Genomic DNA, 21,196 nt, shown 5'->3' on the forward strand with positions numbered 1-21,196 from the left:
ATTACTTATGGCCAAAATCGCCAAGCCACCACGTTACTGTAATCCAGCCGATCAGTGAGCGAAGGGAACTCCGACCGATTTGTGGTCCGATCTTTTGAACGAAAACTTTTAAATCCCGCTCTCTCGCTGTGCATTTGTCTCCCTTACTATTTTTCCTTGCGCACTTGAATGATCTTCATGTATTTCCTAATTTATTCTTTCCGCCAAAGATAAAATTCTTTCACTGCACTGATTTTTTGTGTACAGAAATATTCTGTTGAAATTTATCTGGACGAAAATTAAATTTATTTCGTCTTTAAATTCCACCGTCTTTTCCTTTAAAAATGTACTGATTAGTTTTATAAAAGTTATTAAAAGTTAAAAAAAGTTATTAAAAGTTAAAGGTTTATAAAAGTTATTAGTTTTAGGAAATGATCCTGATTTTCTTTTTTTTTTTTAAATAAAACAAAAACACTTGGGGTTTTTTTCTTTTTTGTTGGAGAGAGTTAAGAGGAGATTCCAGTGGGATCATGTATTGATTTTGTTTATTTCTGTTACATTTCTGTCCTTCAAAAGATAAATAGAAATAACATTAATAAAATAAAAATAAAAAGCATCTGCAAGGGTGGAAGGACCATACCACGAAGAGGGACGGACGCATAAACCACCAGAACCAAACTATCTCGCGAACTTGCTTTGTGGTTAACGAGTTGCACTGCCTTCTAATAAACTCATTCAAAAAGAATTTTGAAGACTGAATATAATAAAATTAATTGCTACCCAGAAATTTGCTTATGGCCTTTTTTTTAAGGCAAGGACACACAATTTATTGACAATCTGAAACTAACCTTTTTTCTTTTTAGTAATATCAAAAAAGTGAGATCAAAATCTTTATCCATTCTTTTTCTTAATTTCAGTATGCAAAAGAATACGATAAATGCGTCAAACTACTTCAACAAGAAAGTCAAAACCATTTTCACCAAAGTCAACCTTTCACCGACGTCTATTCTTCTGACACCAAAAGTAATCACAGAAAAAGTGACACTCTAAAGACATCAATTCATCAACAAAATTCCCCTTCTTTTGTTCCAGTTACTACTGATTTATTTAATCAAAGCAACAAGATGCCTAACGAATCATCAGCCTTATATGAGCGTCAGCAAAGTGAGCTACTCTCTGGTCGGAGTAAAAGCCATGCTGGTGTTCCTCATTACCCTTACATTTCCAATCTCAAAGTGCCTTTTAAGACTGATATTCACTCGGCTCCAGTCATAGCCAATCACGAGAAGCCTTTTGTGGATATGTATAAGCAAAATCAATCTAGTCATTCAACTTCGCCCCAGGTTTTTAGTAGCCAAGACTATCAAAATCGTATGATGTTTTCTACTACAAAAGAACATACTATCGAATCGCCTATGATGCCAAAAGCTGAACTGTCCTCTATTCCGAGCACGAAGCAATCCAAAAGACATGCTGTGGAGTTAAGCATCACACCATCATTCCCATTTCAGCAGCAGCAGATTAATGTAGTTAACAATACTGTTTGTGCCACCGCCTCTCATTCTTCGAAACCCGGTCGACATACAACCTCGCTAAACTTTCAGCTCCAACCCCAATCTTCAGATCAGTCGCCTATTGAAATATCAACCATTCCTACTAACATCCAGGATCCTTGCAATTTTCGCGACTTTGGATCTCACGTTCAGATTTCTGTTGGAGCTCAAGGTGCCACATTTACTGCTCTAAGACTTCAAAGGCCACAGTCTGTACCAAATCAACAATCAAAGTTTTCTACGCCACTTTCCCCTGAACACATCTCTTGTTCTACTGCGTCTAGTCAGCCACGTGATTCCAAAGTGTATGTGTTTCCTAGTAAAATTCAGCCAAATTCTGAAAGTACTGAAAGAAATAAATTTATTAAGTCTATTAACCATGGCATTTCCAAACCTTTTCAAGATCCAGCCCATTTGTATGATAAAGATTTTCAGCGCGTACTTAATACAGATTCTGAACGGCGTCCTGTGTATGGTTATCAACTGTCTCAAGAATACGTAGAAGGTAATTTCTTTTACTCATTAACATTTTTTTTATTTTTGAAGTACATCGATTTTTCAATCATCTCCATCTCTCGTTTCCAGGAACGCATTTTAGTGTCAAAAACCAAGAATTTACAAAATGCGTACATTATTAAAAAGTCTTTATAAACTTAGTTTTCATTTTCCATTTTATGAAGCCTTGTTGCAGTTGTAATGTTGATTTTCTCTCTCTATCTCCCCCCCCCCCCATTGAAAAATTGACGACCCTGATTCGATCATTTTCGATTTTTTATTTTTTACTCAATTTTGGCCCTAAGACATAAAACAAAATCCGATTATATCCATTTCCAGCAAATTCGCCGAGACATATTCATCACGTCATTCAACCGTGTGAATATCAAACATTTCATGCTTAACGCTATTTTAAATTTTTCTATTATCTTTTTTAAGTTTCCAGGACAGAAATTTCACGCTCTTGATTCAAAGCTGTATACAAGGGGAGGGGGGGGGGGGTCTTAGAGCTCAACACCGCCCCTCCCTCGAAAAGTTCGGTTTGACATTTAAATGTTCGTTAATATTTAAAAATTCCCAAAAAATATTGTTCCAAAACTCAAATGTCTTTCATATGTATATTAGTTGCATAAAACGCTTTTAGTGAGTCAAGGCTGGTTTTCAATAATGTACTACCTTCCGCAAAAATCCGCATGAAAGTTTTAAAGCCTGAAATTATTTTCTGGTTACGGCCCTGTCTTGATTCTGCTGTGAATGTCAGAAAATAGTAACAACAAGACTGAAAGGATATTTTTTCAATTAATAGGGTTACAAATAGGGGCCAAAATAAATGTTGAATCCTAGATTCCTTTAGTAAAACCCCTTCATGTCTACCGTTCATATGAAAATAAATTAAAGTATTATTGTTTTGAAAACATTTAAATAGTTTATTTTGCCTTTATAAAGTTGTTGATTTTATATTTACTTTTTAGCGCAAAGTTATTTATTTGTTCGTTCATTTTATTTTTCATCTCTTTATGTAATTATTATTTTCTTGATTGACTGAGTAATTTACGTTTTCATTCCAAAGAGAAGCTACTGAAAATTAATTAGCATGTTCTAAACTCAAAAATGTCTTCTGAGGTTAAATTAAAACTAAAATTTTTTTTTTTGTGTATAATGGAAGCTGAGTGAACATTTGTCAGTAAGAAGGAAGGGGCATCCCCTCCTCCCATTTTTTATTTCAATGTCATTTTAACTTCGATAGTTTTTATTTTCGGATCTATATGACGTTGAACAGTTCTATATTAATTACGTGTAACATTTTTTTTTCTGATGTTCGTGTATGTAGGGCGATAGAGATGATGATGGGTAGCACTTTGTTATTAAAGTATCAGGCGATCTACTGCCTTAGTTATCTAGTTGCTCAGTAGATGTCTCCACTAAAAGGAATTGTCTTTACATGTAGTTTATGTAGCGCCATCTATTGAATAGCTAGTTAACTAGAATGATAGATCGCCCTCTACATTATTAACAGTACTTTTTTTTCTGAAACTATGCTAGTAATAAATGAAAGGGCATTCTGTGGTCATTACTTGAATTTAAATTTCTGTTAGTACAATAATTAGTGTGCTAATTCTTAATTTCATGACATGGAAAAAAATATTCATCAATATTAATTAATAATTCATTGCTTACATTAATTCCTCTCATTTCTGGTATGTTTTAGAACAGCTATGCCAAATGTTTCTTAATGTTGTGAAATACATATTTTTTCAAATAGCGTACTTGTATGTATGTTTGAGCTTGCTTGTATGTATTAACTTGCATGTGTATACCTGAAGCATGTATTCACTTTCGGAGTAAATAACAATTTATGTAACTATTAATGTGTATTCTTTGGTTTTGTTGACTATTTCATATTACAGCTCTAAAGTTGCATCAAAAGACTTCCTTAAGCATAATTGAAGATGAACTTGAAAAAGACAAAGTTATTTGCTCTCAACTGTTGTCAGAAGTTAATAGGATGGAACAAGAAATAAATGAGCAGCGTTTAAAGAAAAGTTCATTTTCTTATGTAAGCATCACTTTGGTCTACATCAGGGGTTTTCAACCTGGAAAGCGCGCCCCCTAGAACGGCGTAGAATAATTTCAAGGGAGGCTTGAATCTGTATGAACATAAATGTAAAAAGTAAAACTTCCGATAATATTTTGTTAAATTTGGGGATCACATGCATATATTTTCATCGTTTTCGCTTTTTTGCAGTTTTCATTCATATGTCTTCATGAAAAACTGGATTTACTGCATTAGCATACATCAAGTCAAAATATCGAGAAAGGCATTGAAAGTAACCTTAAATGCCTTTTATCACAGTTGCAACCTAATCAAGGGGAAATAGTGGTAGTCCTCCCATTGAAATTGTAAAATTCACTAGTATTATACCAACTTCACCTAGATTTTAAATTACTTGAAATTTGTATTTAATTCTTCGATTTCTTGTGTTCTAATAGTAATAGATTCAAAATAAAATTACTTGAAGTAATTTTTAATTGTTTAGAAAAACTCATCTGTATTTTTATTAATAACCAGATTCAGCTGCAAGTTCTGATTTTCCAGTTATTCTACTTGCATTGACCACATTGCATAAGCACTTGATTTTAGATCATGGACCTTGACTACAAATGGTAGTGAAAATAACGGGGCGGGGAGGAGGCGTGGCCCTACATTGATTCTCAAAGTGGGCGCATAGCTTTAAAAGGTTGAGACCCCCCTGGTCTATATAACAGATTTTTTTCGTCTTTTGTGTCTGAATTTTATTTAGTTTTCATATCATCTATTGATAGGCAGAAGAACTGAAATTATTGCGAGAAGAAAATCGCAAACTAAGAATTGAGTGCAATTGCTTACTAATGGAAGTTGATATGTCCAGCAATACTCCGAGTAAGTTTCGTTTCTGTGTTTATCCTCTCTGATTATGTGCTTAAGTATTCAATTGTCTCAAATTATTTTATACTTACAATTTTTTAGGTACTCATAATAGCGTTTGGTATACTAGTAACCACATAACAAAGTTTATAGAGTAAGGGCTGGTTTTGCCAAATGCTAAAAAATGTTTATCTTCTTCTGAGAAAATTTTTGCCAAAAAAGAGAGCACTTACATAATTGATCATTGAGCTATCGGTCTACCAGGGTGAGAAGAGGCACAAAGCGGGGGGCGGAGAGGCAAAGATGACTCATTTTCTGCAGAATTCTTGAATGAAATCCTAGATATTAAAGAAAGTACTTCTGCAGAAATCCTGAAGTAATTTCAACAGACAGGGCCCAAGTATTACACGGGGCTAGGTCCTTGTTACTTAAAGATTGAATAAATAAATAACAAATCGAACGGACAATCCAGAAGTTGAGGTAGGGAGGAGGGGGAAGGGGTGATTGCTGAACGGAAACTCAGGCCCTGGTCCAGGCCCGTCATTTGGAACATTTGCAGGGGGGGGGGGGGGTCAAAGAGTTTTTATGCGCTGTAAATTTTATCGAAACAATAAAAGCCAAGCCCACATATTTATGAAAACGATATTTTTTCAAAGCCAGGGAAGGGGCAATTGACCCCTAAATGACGAGTCTGCCCTGCCTTGATCCAAGATTTTCACAGTCGGACTCTGTCGGCAGATTTCTTTAAATTATAAAAGAATCTCTCAGATTCTGCAAATGACGCGTGTTTGGCTAAAAGCTCGACATTTTTGCACAAAAAAATCATTATAATGCTTTTGCAAAATCGCTAATGCATCATGCTGGACATTTGGCGACACATATCCTTGAATTATTAGCGATTTTGTGTAAACATCACATATTTTTCGTGCGAAAACGTTGAGTTTTGAGCCGAAAAATCTTCGTTTGTGGGAAGATCAGATTTACTACTTTAGTTTTTAGGAGTGTGCAGAAATTGTGCAAAATGTATGCAGTTTTTTGCTTCATAATATAAAGGTATCTGCGAACAACGGTGGAATCAGTAGAAATTCCGTACAGCTTTTGATAAAATTATGCACATTTCTCATGGTTCGTTCATTTAAAAAAAAAAAAACCTGTAAACTGTTTGAGTTAAAGAGTTTTATTTTCAAGTGATTGGAAACTTAGTTTGAAATGTGTCTTTCATCCTTGAATTTTGTTGTTGTTTTTGAAAAGTTTATTAAAAAGTCTTTTTTTTTTAGCCGCCATTTTTTGCAGTTTTTCCGGTTTTATTTGCATACTTGGAAAGTTCAATTTAATTCTGTAAAATCCAATAATTTTGGGAAACTTTTTTTTCTTTTAAAAAATCAGTGTCAAATTTAGTGCACTGAAGGAATGTACGTTTTTTTCTGTTTCACTTAACTGAATTTTTGCAATTAAAAACTCATTTGCTAAAAATCTCAGTTTTGGAAGTTTGCCAAAAGCAAGTTCGTAGTACTTCGCTAATAATGTCATGCAAGGTTTGAAATTTCAATCCTTTTACATCTTCTGAATTTTTCTATTATTTTAAAAGTTGGGACCTATTCTAACATTTGCTACCTTTAATTTGCTTATGTTATTTTCCATTTTAACCGTTTCTTTATTTTTAAACTTGACTCTAAAGTTATTGTATGATCGACTACAGCTATCAACGCCGTTATTTACTGAATCAACTGCTTCAAATAGTGGCCCTCTTGAATCGCATATGAATAAAAACTATGTATTAGATGCCAAACTTTTGTGATCATTAACGACTCAAAAACATGTCTTTTATGAAGCAAACACTTTTTTGAAAAATATTTCAACATACATGTTTTCTAATAGTGCAAAATTTTTGAAATGAATTTTTTTTTTTTTTTTTTCATTGAAGCTTTTATAGTTTGGTGTAAAGAGTTTTGTTTAATGCTGAAACTTTCATATGAACTGAAACTGAATCAGCACTTATTATTTTATTGTTGTTATGAAGTTCACGCTTTTAAATAGTCCTGACTAGTCCTTGAAGAAGCACATTTTATTTTTTAAAAAGTCTTTGAATGCTAATTAAAAAAAGTTTACAATCTTGTGTACAAACCATGTTTCTTTAGAAAATTTGTTTCCTTTGACTGTCTACCCCTGCTTTATGTCTTTTGCCCGCCCTGTCTAATCGATCACTCAATGATCGGCTACATAAGTGGTCTCTTATTCAAAATTTTTCCTTGTAGATTATAACCAACATTTTTGTATAGCCAGTTCTTGTGTCTTAATGAAAACATGAAAGTGTTAAAGGTTTATACTTTTATTTAACTGAAATGCACTCGATCAAGTTTCTTCGTTTATTATTAATTTTCTCAATTTTGTTTTCTGAACTAAGCTGCATTGTTTTTTGAACAACTGTCTTACTAGAAGCATTTTAATGATCTGGCAATCAGAACTTTTTGGAAGGGAATGTATATTTTCTATACGTATAGCTGTTTTCTCCTTGAAATTCTTTTAGTTTCTCTTTGCTGGGGAGTCATAAGAAAAATAATGAAACTTTAAAATTTGCAAAGTGGTGTAATTTATTATTCTTCAATCATCATTAATTTCAATTTTACTCTTAAATTTGTAGAGAAGATAAATAATCTCCTAACATGTTTTATAAATGAGCTAAACTTGTTTAGTTCAGAAATGGAGAATGAGAGGAGTATGTAAAAGACAAATAAAACATTGTTCTGCAGTACTGCTTTAATGCAGTACTGTCCGCCTCTGGCGAGTTGAGCTCCGCTGGCCAGCCGATTAAACGATTCCATTTGTTGAAACGGGGTGAGGAAACATGGCTGAAGTTCAAAAGGCTTAATGGTAGCCCAACTCTGTGCCTAACAATTCCTCTTCTTACTGATTGCTCTCCCTTGAAAGAAATGGACTTGCTCAAGGCCATAGCTCAACTTCTCAGAGGCGGACAGTGCTTTCAGATCGAATATCAACAATTGAAAACTAAGCATTAAATTTGTAGCATCACATCCAATATTTTTACATTTCATTTCAAAAGATGGTGTTGCAAAAATGAGTGATTAAAAATTAAATCTTATATTAGCAGATAGATAACATACTGAGTAATCTAGTTTATGTTACATTGTTACGTGACTAAAGTGAAATTAATGAAATGAGTGCTGTTTTGTAATAATATGTTATTAAACAATATTTTCATTAGTTCCTTTAGGTGTAACTGATGAAGACTTTTACTCAAACATTTTCACGGGACCAAATGGTACTATTTCTTCTTTGTCACTGCGTAGTATGTATTTTTTTTTAATGATGTTTATTTATTTATTTTTTTAATTATTGAATTTTAAGCCTGTGTGGTTAGTTAGAGAAATTTTGTTAGGTTCTGGATAGTTATGGAAACATAGTTTAATTTCAGTCATTTGAAAATGACTTACTTTCACCCACGGGGCGGATACGGACAAGCATTTTATCGGGGGGGGGGGGGGATCATGCTGAAACATATGGTGTTTTAGGTACGATAAATTTCTGACACTGTTTGGGTCTTGATACAAAGTACCAAATTGGCGGGGAAGAAGGTGCCTAGTATGTCACAAACTTTTTGAATTAATATCAGAAGCATTGAAAGGAAAAATTATCTTTACTAATAATAAAGCCGAAAGTCTGGATATCTGTCTGGATGTCCTGATGTCTATGACGCGCATAGCGCCTAGACCGTTTGGCCAGTTTTCATGAAATTTGGCACAGAATTAGTTTTTAGCATAGGGGTGTGCACCTCGGAGTGATTTTTTGAAAATTCGATTTTGTTCTTTTTTTTATTCCAATTTTAAGAAAATTTTACTGCGCAAATGATCATAACGTGGACGAGTAAATTACAAAATTATCATAACGTGGAACCGTAACATGGGCGACCAAATTAACGTAGCGAATTGGTAAGAAATTCATCATCCATTATTTGTAAATATACAGGCGAACCAAATGACCTTTTAACTTTCTACTATGGGTAAAGCCGTGTGGGTACCGCTAGTTTCAAATATTTACTGAAACAAATAATTAATAATTAAAAAGTATCTCAGAAAACACTTACATTTCATTCATAAAGTATTTGAACATAATGTGTTATAATGCATTTGCATGATACTCTATATCCATCCATCTTGTTTGCAATTATTAAATTATAATCACATACAACACTCATCGTTGTATAATGTTGTCAGCGGTTTAGGGGATCATGAACTCCAAGACCCTCCCCCTGTAACTTGAACCTCCATCAATGTATGTGACGTAATGCAAATGATGACTTAGAGATGATGCTTTACTGTCGTCGTACAAGATAACGTTGAAGGCAATGACTTCAGTTATCTCTATTTATTTCAATTGTGTTATTTGTCTTTTATATATGCTTGTGTTTTCTCTTTTTTATTTCTGCCCTTTTATTACTTTGTCAAAGAAAGAAGAAGAAATGTAAAAAAAGCTTGTGCTGGTACTTCATGTAATAGTTGATATTATCTTGTTCATTTCCCTTATACAGTAAAGCATTGTTTATTTGTCATTTCTAGGATTGGATTAAAGCAACTTATAAATATAAAAGACCCATAATCAAATGTTACAGTTATTTTTACAAGTTTAACCCAGAAGTATTATTTTATTCCAATATAACAGTTTTGAGGTTCTTATCAAGTTCTTTGTGTAATTAGCAAGAATTATTTTGTAAAAGTTTTTATACTAAAAACAATTAATGAATTTGGAATTATAATGCTTAGGAATGTGAAATAAGTCAAATATGTATTGTTTATACTGGATACTTATTTTTCAATGTATATTTTTTCGTTTTGTATTTTTTACTTGATCTGGGATACCGAAATGATTTTACCCCTCTAAAAAAACCGAGAAAGATAGTCAAGCAGAAAATGTTTGCCCTCTAAGAAGGGGAAAGCAACGTATACCGTATATTTCCCAATGTATAATCGGTGCTCTTTTGCACTAAAAGAAATCTGAATGATTCAGAACTTTATGACAATGACACATAAATGTTAAAAATGTGTAATCAAGCAATATTTTAATAAATTTATATTTGCTGCAGAAATATTTTGCTAATTTTTGCACAGTATGAAAAAATGTATGTTTGCCGCTGAGGAAATTAGATGTTTGTATTGGCATTTTGAATGAATTAGTAGAGCATTATTTTGAGAAAAATTGGAGATACATCAGATTTTATTGATTATCCTTGAGCTACTCTGATTAGTTTTCCTATGAATACAAAAGCATTTGTTCATTTTGGTTTCTTGAAAATACATTTAGTTATGTTAGAGTTTCTTCTCTAATCTTCTGCTAATCTTTGCCAATTAACAACGAATTTATTTTACATAGATGTGCCAAATTTGAATTTAAGTTCTAAAAATGCCATGCCTGCTCACAAAAAAGAGGATGATGATGATGACGAAAAAAATAGATGGAGATGTAAAAAGTGCACATTTGCTAATTATCCTGCTTTAGAAAATTGTGAAATGTGTGAACTACCTCGAAATTCAGGTAAATATATTATTTTAAGTTTCTTATGTTGTGCAAAACATATTTTACTGTATTTTACAAAAATGTATTTTAAATTTTATTTTTGTTTTAGTTTTTTATTTTATTTAATTTGTATGTTAGTGTTTTTTAACAATAATATCAAAATTCATTTTATTTCAGTTTTAAAGTGTGTTGCATAATCCTTCATTTGAATTTTTTCCCCCTCATGAGGCAGTCAATACTATTCCTATTCTTCACTTTTCATTCAACACATAAAAAATAAAAGTATTTCTTTTACCTTTTTTACCTTTTTTTTTTTTTTTTTTTGAGTTTTAAAAAATTTAAGTAGAATAATTACATTTCTTTTATTAATTTTTATCCTGTTCTCTCATTTGTATCCTCTCAGTTTGTAAAAAATTTCATTGTTTTCATTGAGTTTCGTTTTGTTATTAAGGGTAACTCCCTCATACTTTGTGTGGTTTTTTTTTTTTTTTTATTTTTTTTTATTTTTTTTTTTTTAATCTGCCAGTAAACTTTGTACTTTTGACTAAAATAAACTAAATCAAAGAAAATATTCTATTACAACTTCTTACCTTCTACTGTGTGTGTGTGTGTGTGTTTTTTTTTTTTTTTTCATTTTTTCTTTTGTAAATATAATGCTTCCACTGTAGTATTTTTTCACTGTTAGAATTTTTAAAATTCTCAAATTTACGAAGGTTTGAATGTCTAGTGGATAGTACCCAAGTGGTGCAGCTCATCATCTTAGATGTCCTCCCCCCTTTCTCATATGAAGAAATATCACTTTGCTCTTCACCATAGTGCTTCTTAAGAAATCTTTCTATTTTGAAATGATTGCCTTTTCGTCAGCTAAAGACACAGACAAATGCAATCTTATTTTGTGGACATTTTCAAAGAAAATTGAATGCACATGTTTCAAAATTACATAAATCCTTTTTATTGCCGGAAATAGTATTATGTGAGAAAAATAATAACGTTCTTGCTATTCTTCGGGCATACTTCTGTACTTTTCATGGATAACACAAAACTTTTCTTTTAGCTCTTAAAAACTTGTATGCCCATTGCAAATTTGCAAGTAGCGTGGCGGCCTGATCAGTAAGGCATCGGACCTGTGACCGGAGGGTCCCAGGTTCGATCCTACCCGGTCAAAGATCCAATGTCTCCATCAATGGTGACTGGTGGACGTTTAGTATGCTCGTTGTCACAAAGTCCTCCAAGTGAAACGATACCTCTGGGGGTGCTGCACCAGGGATTGCTCAGTTTCTGGTCTGGATCAAAAAATCAGAGCTGTCTTCAGGGTTCCATCCAACTGGTTAAACCACAAATAGTGGTATGTAGGGGGACCCTGGAGTGAAAAGTGCAAATTTGCACTAAATAAGGATGGCTTTGTTGTTGTCCTACTTATTTTGTCACATACCAAAAAAAGATTTGCCACTACAGTATTAGATTAGGTGCATTCAGTCATCCCCAATGTGAAAACATTAATGTATTTAGAAATAATGGAACATATTGTGAGAGAACAAAGCTATTGTCAGCATTTATTACTTAACTAGGATTTCAAATGTCAGCAATATTGATTTTGAACACCTTCAATGAGCCATTAAGTGCTTTCTTTCGCCCAGTTTGGCAAAAAATACCAAAAATAACGATGGTATACCTATAACGAAAAAGTACCTTACTTACCTGGACTTTTGTAAGCTTTTTGAGTTTTGTAAAAGTGTACAAATTAGTTTCTGTTGAAACTTATTTTTTCACTCTAATACCTGTACAATAATATTTGAAAAAACATAATTTGAAAAGATTTATGTGATAAGACATTAAGAATTTGGGTTTTAATTATTTTTATTTATTTATTTTTTGATTACTCATTTTAACTTGTTTCTTTAAAAATATATTTTGTATGTTTTTTTCTTAGCACAAGTATGAGGGTTTTACTCACCTTTTTATGCTTGTTAATTTTCTTTCTTTTGTTAATGTGTTTCTGTCACCCAGGTTCTGTTGAACGTAATTCGAATTATTGTTCAACTGCCTATTTGACCCTTGTGCCCACTTCCAACAATCCTCCTCGAAGACCGGTGGGTAGCGTTCAAATATCTGTCACACGAAGAGCGCCGTCAGCATCCAAATCTGTTAAGCTACAACTGACACATAGGAGACCTAGATAGCATTTGTGATATCTAGCTAATCAAAATAAGCTTGAAGTTGTTTTTATAAAAGTATGGGTATTGGCTTTTACATTCAGAACTAAAAGGCTTGAAGCTAATAAGTAGCTTTAATGCGTGGTTTAACAGCTGTGATAATAGAAAATATTTTTTATGCTTTTGACACTTTGTTATTCATTCAAAGTTTTTTTGTTGATTGTGTGTGCTTTTCTTTTCCCCCCGTTTCATTAGACATATTTAATGTTCTGTAAAGATTTTAAATGGGAGAAATTTTATGTTCTTCTTTAATGTGTCAAGATGATTAAACTATTTTTTAAGCAAAACAGAAGCGCATCCTTCACAATTAATCTTATCATGAAAGAATTCTTATTTATTCTATTTAGTTAAGTATAATCTTTGTATATTGTTACTCACAAAAGAGAGATCAAATTTGGTATGTTATGAGAAATTCATGTAGTGATCAATATTCTTTTAAATATGTATTTTCACATGTTGGTTAATCTTAAACCTTTCAGACACAATTATGAAGTACTTAACCAAAAGCATTTTTATTTGTTTGACTGTGTACTACAATGAAGAGTTATATACAAAATTTCCAGTTTATAGATAAAAACTGAAAGAGTTATGATGTGCCCAATATTCCGGACATACATTTTTAAAATACATATTTCAGATTAAAAAAACGATGAAAGATGAAACAAACTTCATCGTAAAATGTCCTTCAAGCAATATTAAAACATAATATAAGGATAAGCTTTCGAAGTGATTAATAAAACATTATATATTTTCCAAAAAATCAGACAAAAAACCTCGCCTTTACGATGAGAGCCCATGGTTGGAAAAATGAGCCACTCTCAATCTCTCAGCTCCTATTTGTTAGTGTTGCCAACCCCAAAATGAAAAATTCTTGCTCAGATAATAATAAGCTGAATGTAAAGGGTTAACTACAAAAATGATCAAGTAATTTAATCAGTTATTAAATGATAAGCAGCTGTTTAAAGCTTGTGTTCGGTCTACCAGACACCACGTCTGAAATCTAATTTTTTCAAAAGTTAAATTGTTTCTGAGAAACTACATGTTCCATGCTTTGTAGAAAATTTGGCTGAAGTTTTTATTATTTGAATGTTTTTCAACCAATGGGTAAGGTAATAATGTAAGTTTTCAGAACATATTTGTATCCTTTTGTTGCTGAAGTTAATCCATGTTGTATTTTTAACATTTCTCTGTATCATAAATACAAGCAACAGAATTCTCATGTCTTTTATTTCTTTTATGCATAGTATCAATCAAAATTCATGTGCACAGGTTCTCTAAAGGACAAAACAATTCGACCTTGAAATCTTTCTTTTTTTTAAAATTCAAACTACAAAAATTTAATTTAAATCTGTACCCTTTTTTGAGTTGATTGTGTACAGTATTAGTATTTATTCTTAATGTGTTACTTTAAGATTGAATATTTTTAAAAAAGCGCTGCAATTGTACATAACTATTAACTTATTTAAGAAAATTAATTAGAACTGTTTTGAAAAAGTATTTTTTCTTTCATCTAATTTTCAAATGTACTCATTGTTTAGTTTCTCAACAACATTCCAACTTATACCATGTGCTTGAAATTAGTAATTATTAATTCCAGAGGCTGTCTTTAAACCATGCAGTTTGTTGTGTCATAAATTGTTTCACTTATTTTTTCTGTGTACTATTATAATTGCTGTGCAAAATTTTTAAATTCATTTCTGTATGTATCATATTTTATTGCATCCAATTGTACATATGTACAGTTAGAAGAATAACTAATAAATAATACCTTTGAGCATTGTGTCATATATGTACATGGGCAAAGATTAATGAAAGGGTTATTTTTTACTGGAGGGTTGTGTACAAAAAAAAAAAAGGAGAGAAAAAAAATGGTAGTAGCATCAAGAAAAAGCTATGACACTACACCATAAGCTAAAAGTCTCAAACATTAAAAAAATCCTACCTGCATTTTAGTATTACTTGATTTTTTCTAAGTTTAAATTGTCCAAAAAGAAGCATAAGAAAGTCTAATGTCAAATCTCGTATTTTTAATTTTAGCTGTTTGTGTTTTACCAAGTCTGTTGTTAAAAAATAAATAAATAAATAAAGATTATTATGACAAAAATTAGTCAGCTAGTAATTAAACAAATGAATAAATAAATTGATAATCACAATCATAATAATAAGGGTCAAATTTTTAAGTATCAGATCAAAAGTTTTTTAAATTTTATTTTATTATGTAAACATAATAAAATAAAATTAAATGACAACATGAGAGGAATCTTCTTGTGAATTAGGATTCATTTGTCTCTGATGATAAAAATAGACATGAATATGTACAGGCTGCCAGAATTCAATTTCTCTAATTTTGCATTGGACTGTACAGAATTTCTGTTATGTTTCTTATCATAATCAAGGCTAAACAAAGTTGGCAGGTACACAAACTAAATATTCTTGAATGAAAGCTTCAGTGTCACTGTTCTCTAAAAATAGTTGTAGTTACACAACAGGCATTTTAATTATTGTAAAAATAAACTGTTTTAAAATTGAAGATAGTCAATGATTGGATATGTATTTCTGCTAGTTTTTATTGTTTAATCTGGGGTGCCCACCTTGGGGGGGATCATAGAACAGATTGCACCATTGAAATTTTTTAGTGAAGCATTTTAAAGGGTATTTTCCCCTTTTTGGGGAGGCTTCCAATTTGGGATGGGGTCTTTGCAGTATTGGGGGGGAGCCCTTGTCCACAGGGGTGGTGGGCCCCCCTGATTTAATGCCCATATTCTTGCCACATTCAATTGTAAAATGTTGACAGTTTTACTTATCATAACCATTGGTAGATGTTGGTCAGAGTTGGGAAAATTGTCCTCATCAAAAGAGCCAATTTTTAAGATATTTAAAGACAACAAATTAAAAATATTAAATTCCAGAAAATTCATGATTTTCAAAAACTTTTTCACTTTAATTTGAGAACTAAATTCATTACATCAGTGTTACCGAAATGATGATCATTTAAAATCTTATTAATCATAAAGTTCAGTTAGTTCAGAACTCAATATTGCTGTAAAATCAGCATTGACCAAATTTTCAGATTGTTTTTTCAAATTGCATATTCATCAGAATGTGAATAAAGGGGAATCAAGAGAAAAAAAGGGGATGAACAAAACTTTGTAGGAATATGATTGGACTCATACACAAAAATTATTCTAACATGCTGCAGAACATGTTAGTAAGTTGATTTACACAAGATTCAACCTTAGCACTCGGAGGGGGGGAGGGGGACACTAGTTTAGGAGGCCAAAATTTTAGTGTTTCTCGTAAAAAATTTTACCAGAAAAGAAATAATCATAATTTGTTTAAACTTGGAGGATATTTTATTCATTTTTTGAAGTATACTTTGCAATTTTTTCAAGTCATTTCCACTGGAAATAGTGGAGTTAGAAGCTACTGTCCGTGGGCATTCACCATCAGGGCTTTTCGCTGGTAGAAAATACCCAATGCCACATTTTTTATCTGTAATCGTTGCAATATTTCATTCTTGTAAGCAACATATTCCCTAAGAAAATAAAACTATTTGTGATCAAAAAAAGTTGAAAATTGCATGTTTTTGAGATGTTTGATTACAATGTCATGTTTTTCTACTTTTTTTTTCACATTTCTTGCATTAAAAAAAAAACATTTTTATTGATAATATCATCCAAAAGTTAGATTCATATAGAGTATAATTGAATAAAGAATATTCACCCAAATTTTCAGAACGATTGGTCCATATCTCTTTGAGCTGGAAATCCCACCAGTTGAAAACAGTTATTTCGAGAAAAATGCGTTTGGAAAAAAAAATGCTGTGAACGTTTTACGCACTAATCGTAATTTTTCACTGAAATTTGGACAATATATTCTTGAATAGCTTTACTAACATTTTATGATGTAAAAAAAGTGGACGTTTTGACCCATCTAAACTGGTTTCCCTCCTTAAGTATGTATGGCAGTTGTATAATCAGAGTGCCGTTGCATAACTGAAATTAAATTTTTCTTGGTTGGACATTGTTTTATTTCTTTAAAAAACGTTAATTTATCTCAATAAAATTTTTTCATGTTGCAAACATTTGTTTTCCAAAAACTGATAACAAATCAACATTCACTGAAATCTTTTTTCATTTTTTTCACCACATGGTTTGCCACTCAAAGTCTTCAGTTTTCTTAGTAAAAATAATTGATGCAATAGGTTTTGAAGTTTTTTGTTTTAATAAATGAATTACCTTAAAAATTCCTTAATCATTAAGTACATGCTATTTATGATTATTTTAAATTACCTATTACAGAAAGAATTTGCTGACAATATGTGCAGTTTTAAAACGAATCTTTTGAAGAATCAAGTTATATGTTTCAATGAAAAATATGTATTTGTATGATATGATTCAGAAATTGCATAAAAATACTAGGTATTTTAAGCCCAAATATTATCAACTGGTTTTTTTTATTCTATCAGAAATAAAGGTCCCAGCTTTTTTCTGTAACTACTCAACTATACAAATACCTAATTATGTTGCTAAATAAGGTTATTGAATGTAATTTCTTAGTTCGCACAAAAAAAAAAAAAAATGTCCTACCTTAGTTTTACCTATCATGCAAAATCAGATGTATATCTTAACTGAATTTTCTGATTAATTTGTGCAAACAAAATCGCTTCACAGCCTTGCAATACTTATTGAAACCCGAAGACAGAAATATTTATAGAAATGAAGAATTGGTATATTCAAAATGACACATTTATAACTTAAGTAACTATTAAATTTCTTCATAAATCACTAAATGAAAACACATAATTTGATGCTTTATCACATAGATGTTTATATGAGTTGTGGTAGATATTGTCCAAGTATAACATTTAAAAGATAAAATTTCTGTTTGCCTCTTTTATTTACAACCTGTCCAATTTTAGCGAAGAACTTAACAGTAACAGTTTAGAGATGAGTACTCTCAGTATCTCTGAAAGCATAAATTTTTTTCAAGACAACACCATAAATATATTTTTGTTTATTAAATTTTTTGATGAAGAACTTTTAAAAATGAGTTTTGATGTTTCAAAATTTGCAAGAACTTCAAGCCTTCAGGTATCGTGGAAATTACTTTATAAGCATCCTAAAAATGCTTGCATGCCAGTATACCTAACCAGCCTTTTTTCCTCAAATAGTAAAACGAAAAAGTAACTGAATGAATCTTGACTAACATTGCTTAGTATGTGTGGAGTTGTAAAACAACTTGTGAAAAGCTTTTGTTATTTTAGCCTATTTTGAGTGTGATCTTTTTAAATGCTATCCAATGCATATTTTACTCTATTATGGAATGTAGACTGAAATGTTTCTCTAAAAATGCCAGATAAATTCTTAGTGATATTTAGCTACCCCTAACTTATTGGAAAGGGTTCAAGGCAGGGCTAGGAGAGTAGTAAATGGACTTTCTAGTTCAGATTATGATTCTGGGCCCAGAATGCTTAACATGTATAGTTTTAAGCAAATGAGAGTAAGAGGGATATGATCCAGTTATTTAAGTTCACTAAAATGGAGGATGCATATTGGGTTATTTCCAGGAAATGGCCAAGCCAGGATCATTGTTTTAAGATTTTTCAAATCCCAAGCTAATCTTGAAATAAAAAAAAATATTGCTACTTAAACTAAGTTGTAGGCATTTGAAATAGTTTACCAAAAGTAACAGTGACTTGCACTTAAAGTATGATAATGTTGCTGATGGAATGGTTAAAAAGGATCATCCCTAGCGCAATGCCATGCTGAATCTTCGTCATTCTGTGAAATTTTCTCCAGAAGTGGGACACTTAATATCTCTTGGAAACAACCACCATCCTATTTTTGGTATCATTCCTCTGGTCCTGGTGGTGCTGTGGACGTGACAGGTGACAGGCAAATCCAGACAGCTTTGTCTCGGTTGACCTCTGGTCACCTTAGGTCTCTAAGATTCTACCATGGTATTAAGGTTTTCTCTGGATGTACAAAGTGCAATCAAAGTGAGGCCACTGTGGAGCACCTGCTCTGTTGTGTTCCTTTGTCACATGAGCACATACTGGATAGACCTGGTCTGGTGTACCAGAGATTAAGGGCAAATAAACCCTGTATGATTTTAGATTCTTGAGGATTAGTTAAAAAAAGATGGTTACTTGCAATAGAGTGAATAGTTTTAAGAGATCTCATAATCTTTATTGGGGATTGATAAATTAACTAGGACTACACTAGCTGGGTCCAGAGCCTGTTATTAGTCATCACATTTGTATTTTTGTCACATGTGCATAGCAAAGATTAAAATTTGCAATGAATTGAGTTCAAATTGTGCATGGCATTTCTCACCGTGTACATCAATGGTTGTGTTGTTGTTCCCAATAAATCTCCCATTTTCAGAAGAAAAAAGATCATGATTTATTGCAGTTTGAATGTGGCCATTGCTACTAAACTACTTTGACATCTCTGTTTGCTAAAATATTTATTGTATGTCTTAGTTTTAAACTCATGATATCAAATCTAGATTTTTGTATTCTGTTTGTAAATAGACTGCTTTATAACATTTTAATTTCTGATAAATAAAAACTGCATCTTCTCTTTTTTTTTTTTTTTTTTTTGCATGAGCATCCTTTTTGTATTATTTTTTAATTATTATTATATATTGATTTTATCTTTGCAAATATCTATCTGGTGTAATCTTGTTTATTTTAGATTATAAAGTAATAAAAAGTTGTTGCTAAAACCAGATTTTTAATTGGATATATGGAGGGAGTATTGTTTTCCTTTCTCTATTTTTCTATACATATTTCATTAATTCAGGTCCTTTTCTGGTGGAGAATGGGAGTTCAAAAACTTTCCATTGCTACAAGAGAAACGGAGGAAATATATGCAAAATTGAGCAGAAGCATTAATAATAACTATATCAGTCTTTGCAAAAACCAAACTATATTCCAAAACATGAATCTCCATTTATATCAAAACAAAATAATCCTTTTTTCTGGAGGAAATAAAATACCTATTATACAATCAATATCAAATTTGTTATCCCAAACTGTTAGGTGCTATATATTTCAGTAAATTCAAACTTTTAATTTCACTTTTAGGACATTTTTCTAATTTAAATTTCAATTCAGAACCGAACCTGCAATTTTTAAATTTATTTTTTTCAAGGGATAAAAGAATAATTTGCAGCGTTTTTGACTTTTTTTATTTAAAATAGTTTGCATTTTTTCGATTGGTACTATTTAAGTTTTTTCTATCACTCAAAATTAAAAGTTATTCTTCAAATAATCAAATTAAAGTCCCTTTTTTGTACATATTTTATGTAAAAATCTCTTTTTAATGAATTATCTTTATTAATTTGTTGATTGAATTATCTATCTTGTAATTTATTGTACTTTTCAGATCCTTGAATTATAGATTTTTTATGTTCAAATTTTTTTCAGGATCCTTCTTTGATGAAAGCTAAAAAAATTTACGTGACCAAACAGTAGTTGAAATGCCTTGAATAATCTGAAGAATTGCTGTTTTGTATAATAGTTAGAATTAAGGCTGAAGAATTATATAAACGAGATGTTGATTTGTTTTTGTTTGTAAAATGTCTATATTTGTTAAATAAAAAAATGTTAAGTTTCAATTATTTGGTTCTATTATTTGGAAATAGTGCAAACATGTTAAAACTTTTCATGGTCACATCTGCATACTTATACAGAAAACAACACATCGCTCACTTCTATCAACAACGTCGTATCTCAAATAACATTTAAAAAAAAAAAATACTAAGCACTTTTCATAATACACTCAAAAGGACAAAATAACTTTTTTTGGGTCAGAAAAGACAATTTATGTATTACTGTAGTTTTCAATTATTCCAAGAAAAAGACTTCAGAAACGAAGAAAAGTGCGGCTCAAATCATGTAGAGAGAGAATGTTTTATCATTATCTAGCTTTCAATCATAAATTTGAGTGTTAAAACATGCATATTTTTCTTAATGGGAAAGTTTGGTTTGAAATGACTTTAGCGCACTTTCCTTCGTTTGTGATTTTTTTTTTCCTGGAAAATTACTTAAATAGTACTTAAATTGTTTTTTCTGACACAGAAAAGTTATTTTGTCCTTTTGAGTGCATTATGAAAAGTGCTTAGTATTTTTTTTTTTTTAAAGATCTGTTATTTTAAAGTTTTTCGTTTTCAAACAAAATTTAATTTTAGAATTTAATTTTTACTTCCTTTTACAAAAAAGGAAGTATTGTATTCGCGAAAAAAGTTTCGCTCAAAAATCGGCCTTAATTACCATTTTGCTCACCCCCGAATGAATGTTGAGTTTATTTTTCAACCCGACCACACGTGGATATATGCCTAGGAATGTACAGACACCCGAAATATCCATTTTGACGATCCCCGAGTTAATTACAACGAGTTTTCTCGTGACGTCTGTATGTATGTGCGTATGTATGTCGCATAACTCCAGAACGGAATGTCCTAGAAAGTTGAAATTTGGTACTCAGACTCCTAGTGGGGTCTAGTTGTGCACT

At 31.4% G+C, this 21,196-nt stretch overlaps 1 protein-coding gene across 5 annotated transcripts in view; it reads left to right on the plus strand.

The window, feature by feature from the left end:
• The window catches only part of LOC129228172 (TGF-beta-activated kinase 1 and MAP3K7-binding protein 2-like), a 303,446-nt gene extending 283,153 nt beyond the window's left edge, over positions 1-20,293 (plus strand). Inside the window, exons 3-8 of one of the 5 annotated variants that reach the window (XM_054862828.1) lie at positions 897-2,037; positions 3,935-4,083; positions 4,851-4,947; positions 8,156-8,239; positions 10,318-10,479; positions 20,110-20,293. In XM_054862828.1, coding sequence (XP_054718803.1) covers positions 897-2,037; positions 3,935-4,083; positions 4,851-4,947; positions 8,156-8,239; positions 10,318-10,479; positions 20,110-20,132 — 1,656 coding nt within the window. In that variant the 3' untranslated portion in view covers positions 20,133-20,293. Of the gene's footprint in view, positions 1-896; positions 2,038-3,934; positions 4,084-4,850; positions 4,948-8,155; positions 8,240-10,317; positions 10,480-12,468; positions 13,896-20,109 lie in introns of those variants that run through there. The other 4 variants (XM_054862824.1, XM_054862826.1, XM_054862825.1 and 1 more) reach the window with 4 other exon arrangements.
• Positions 20,294-21,196: the final 903 nt, after the last annotated feature.

This window comes from Uloborus diversus, chromosome 8 (assembly GCF_026930045.1).
Source record: "Uloborus diversus isolate 005 chromosome 8, Udiv.v.3.1, whole genome shotgun sequence".
Lineage (NCBI taxonomy): Eukaryota > Metazoa > Arthropoda > Arachnida > Araneae > Uloboridae > Uloborus > Uloborus diversus.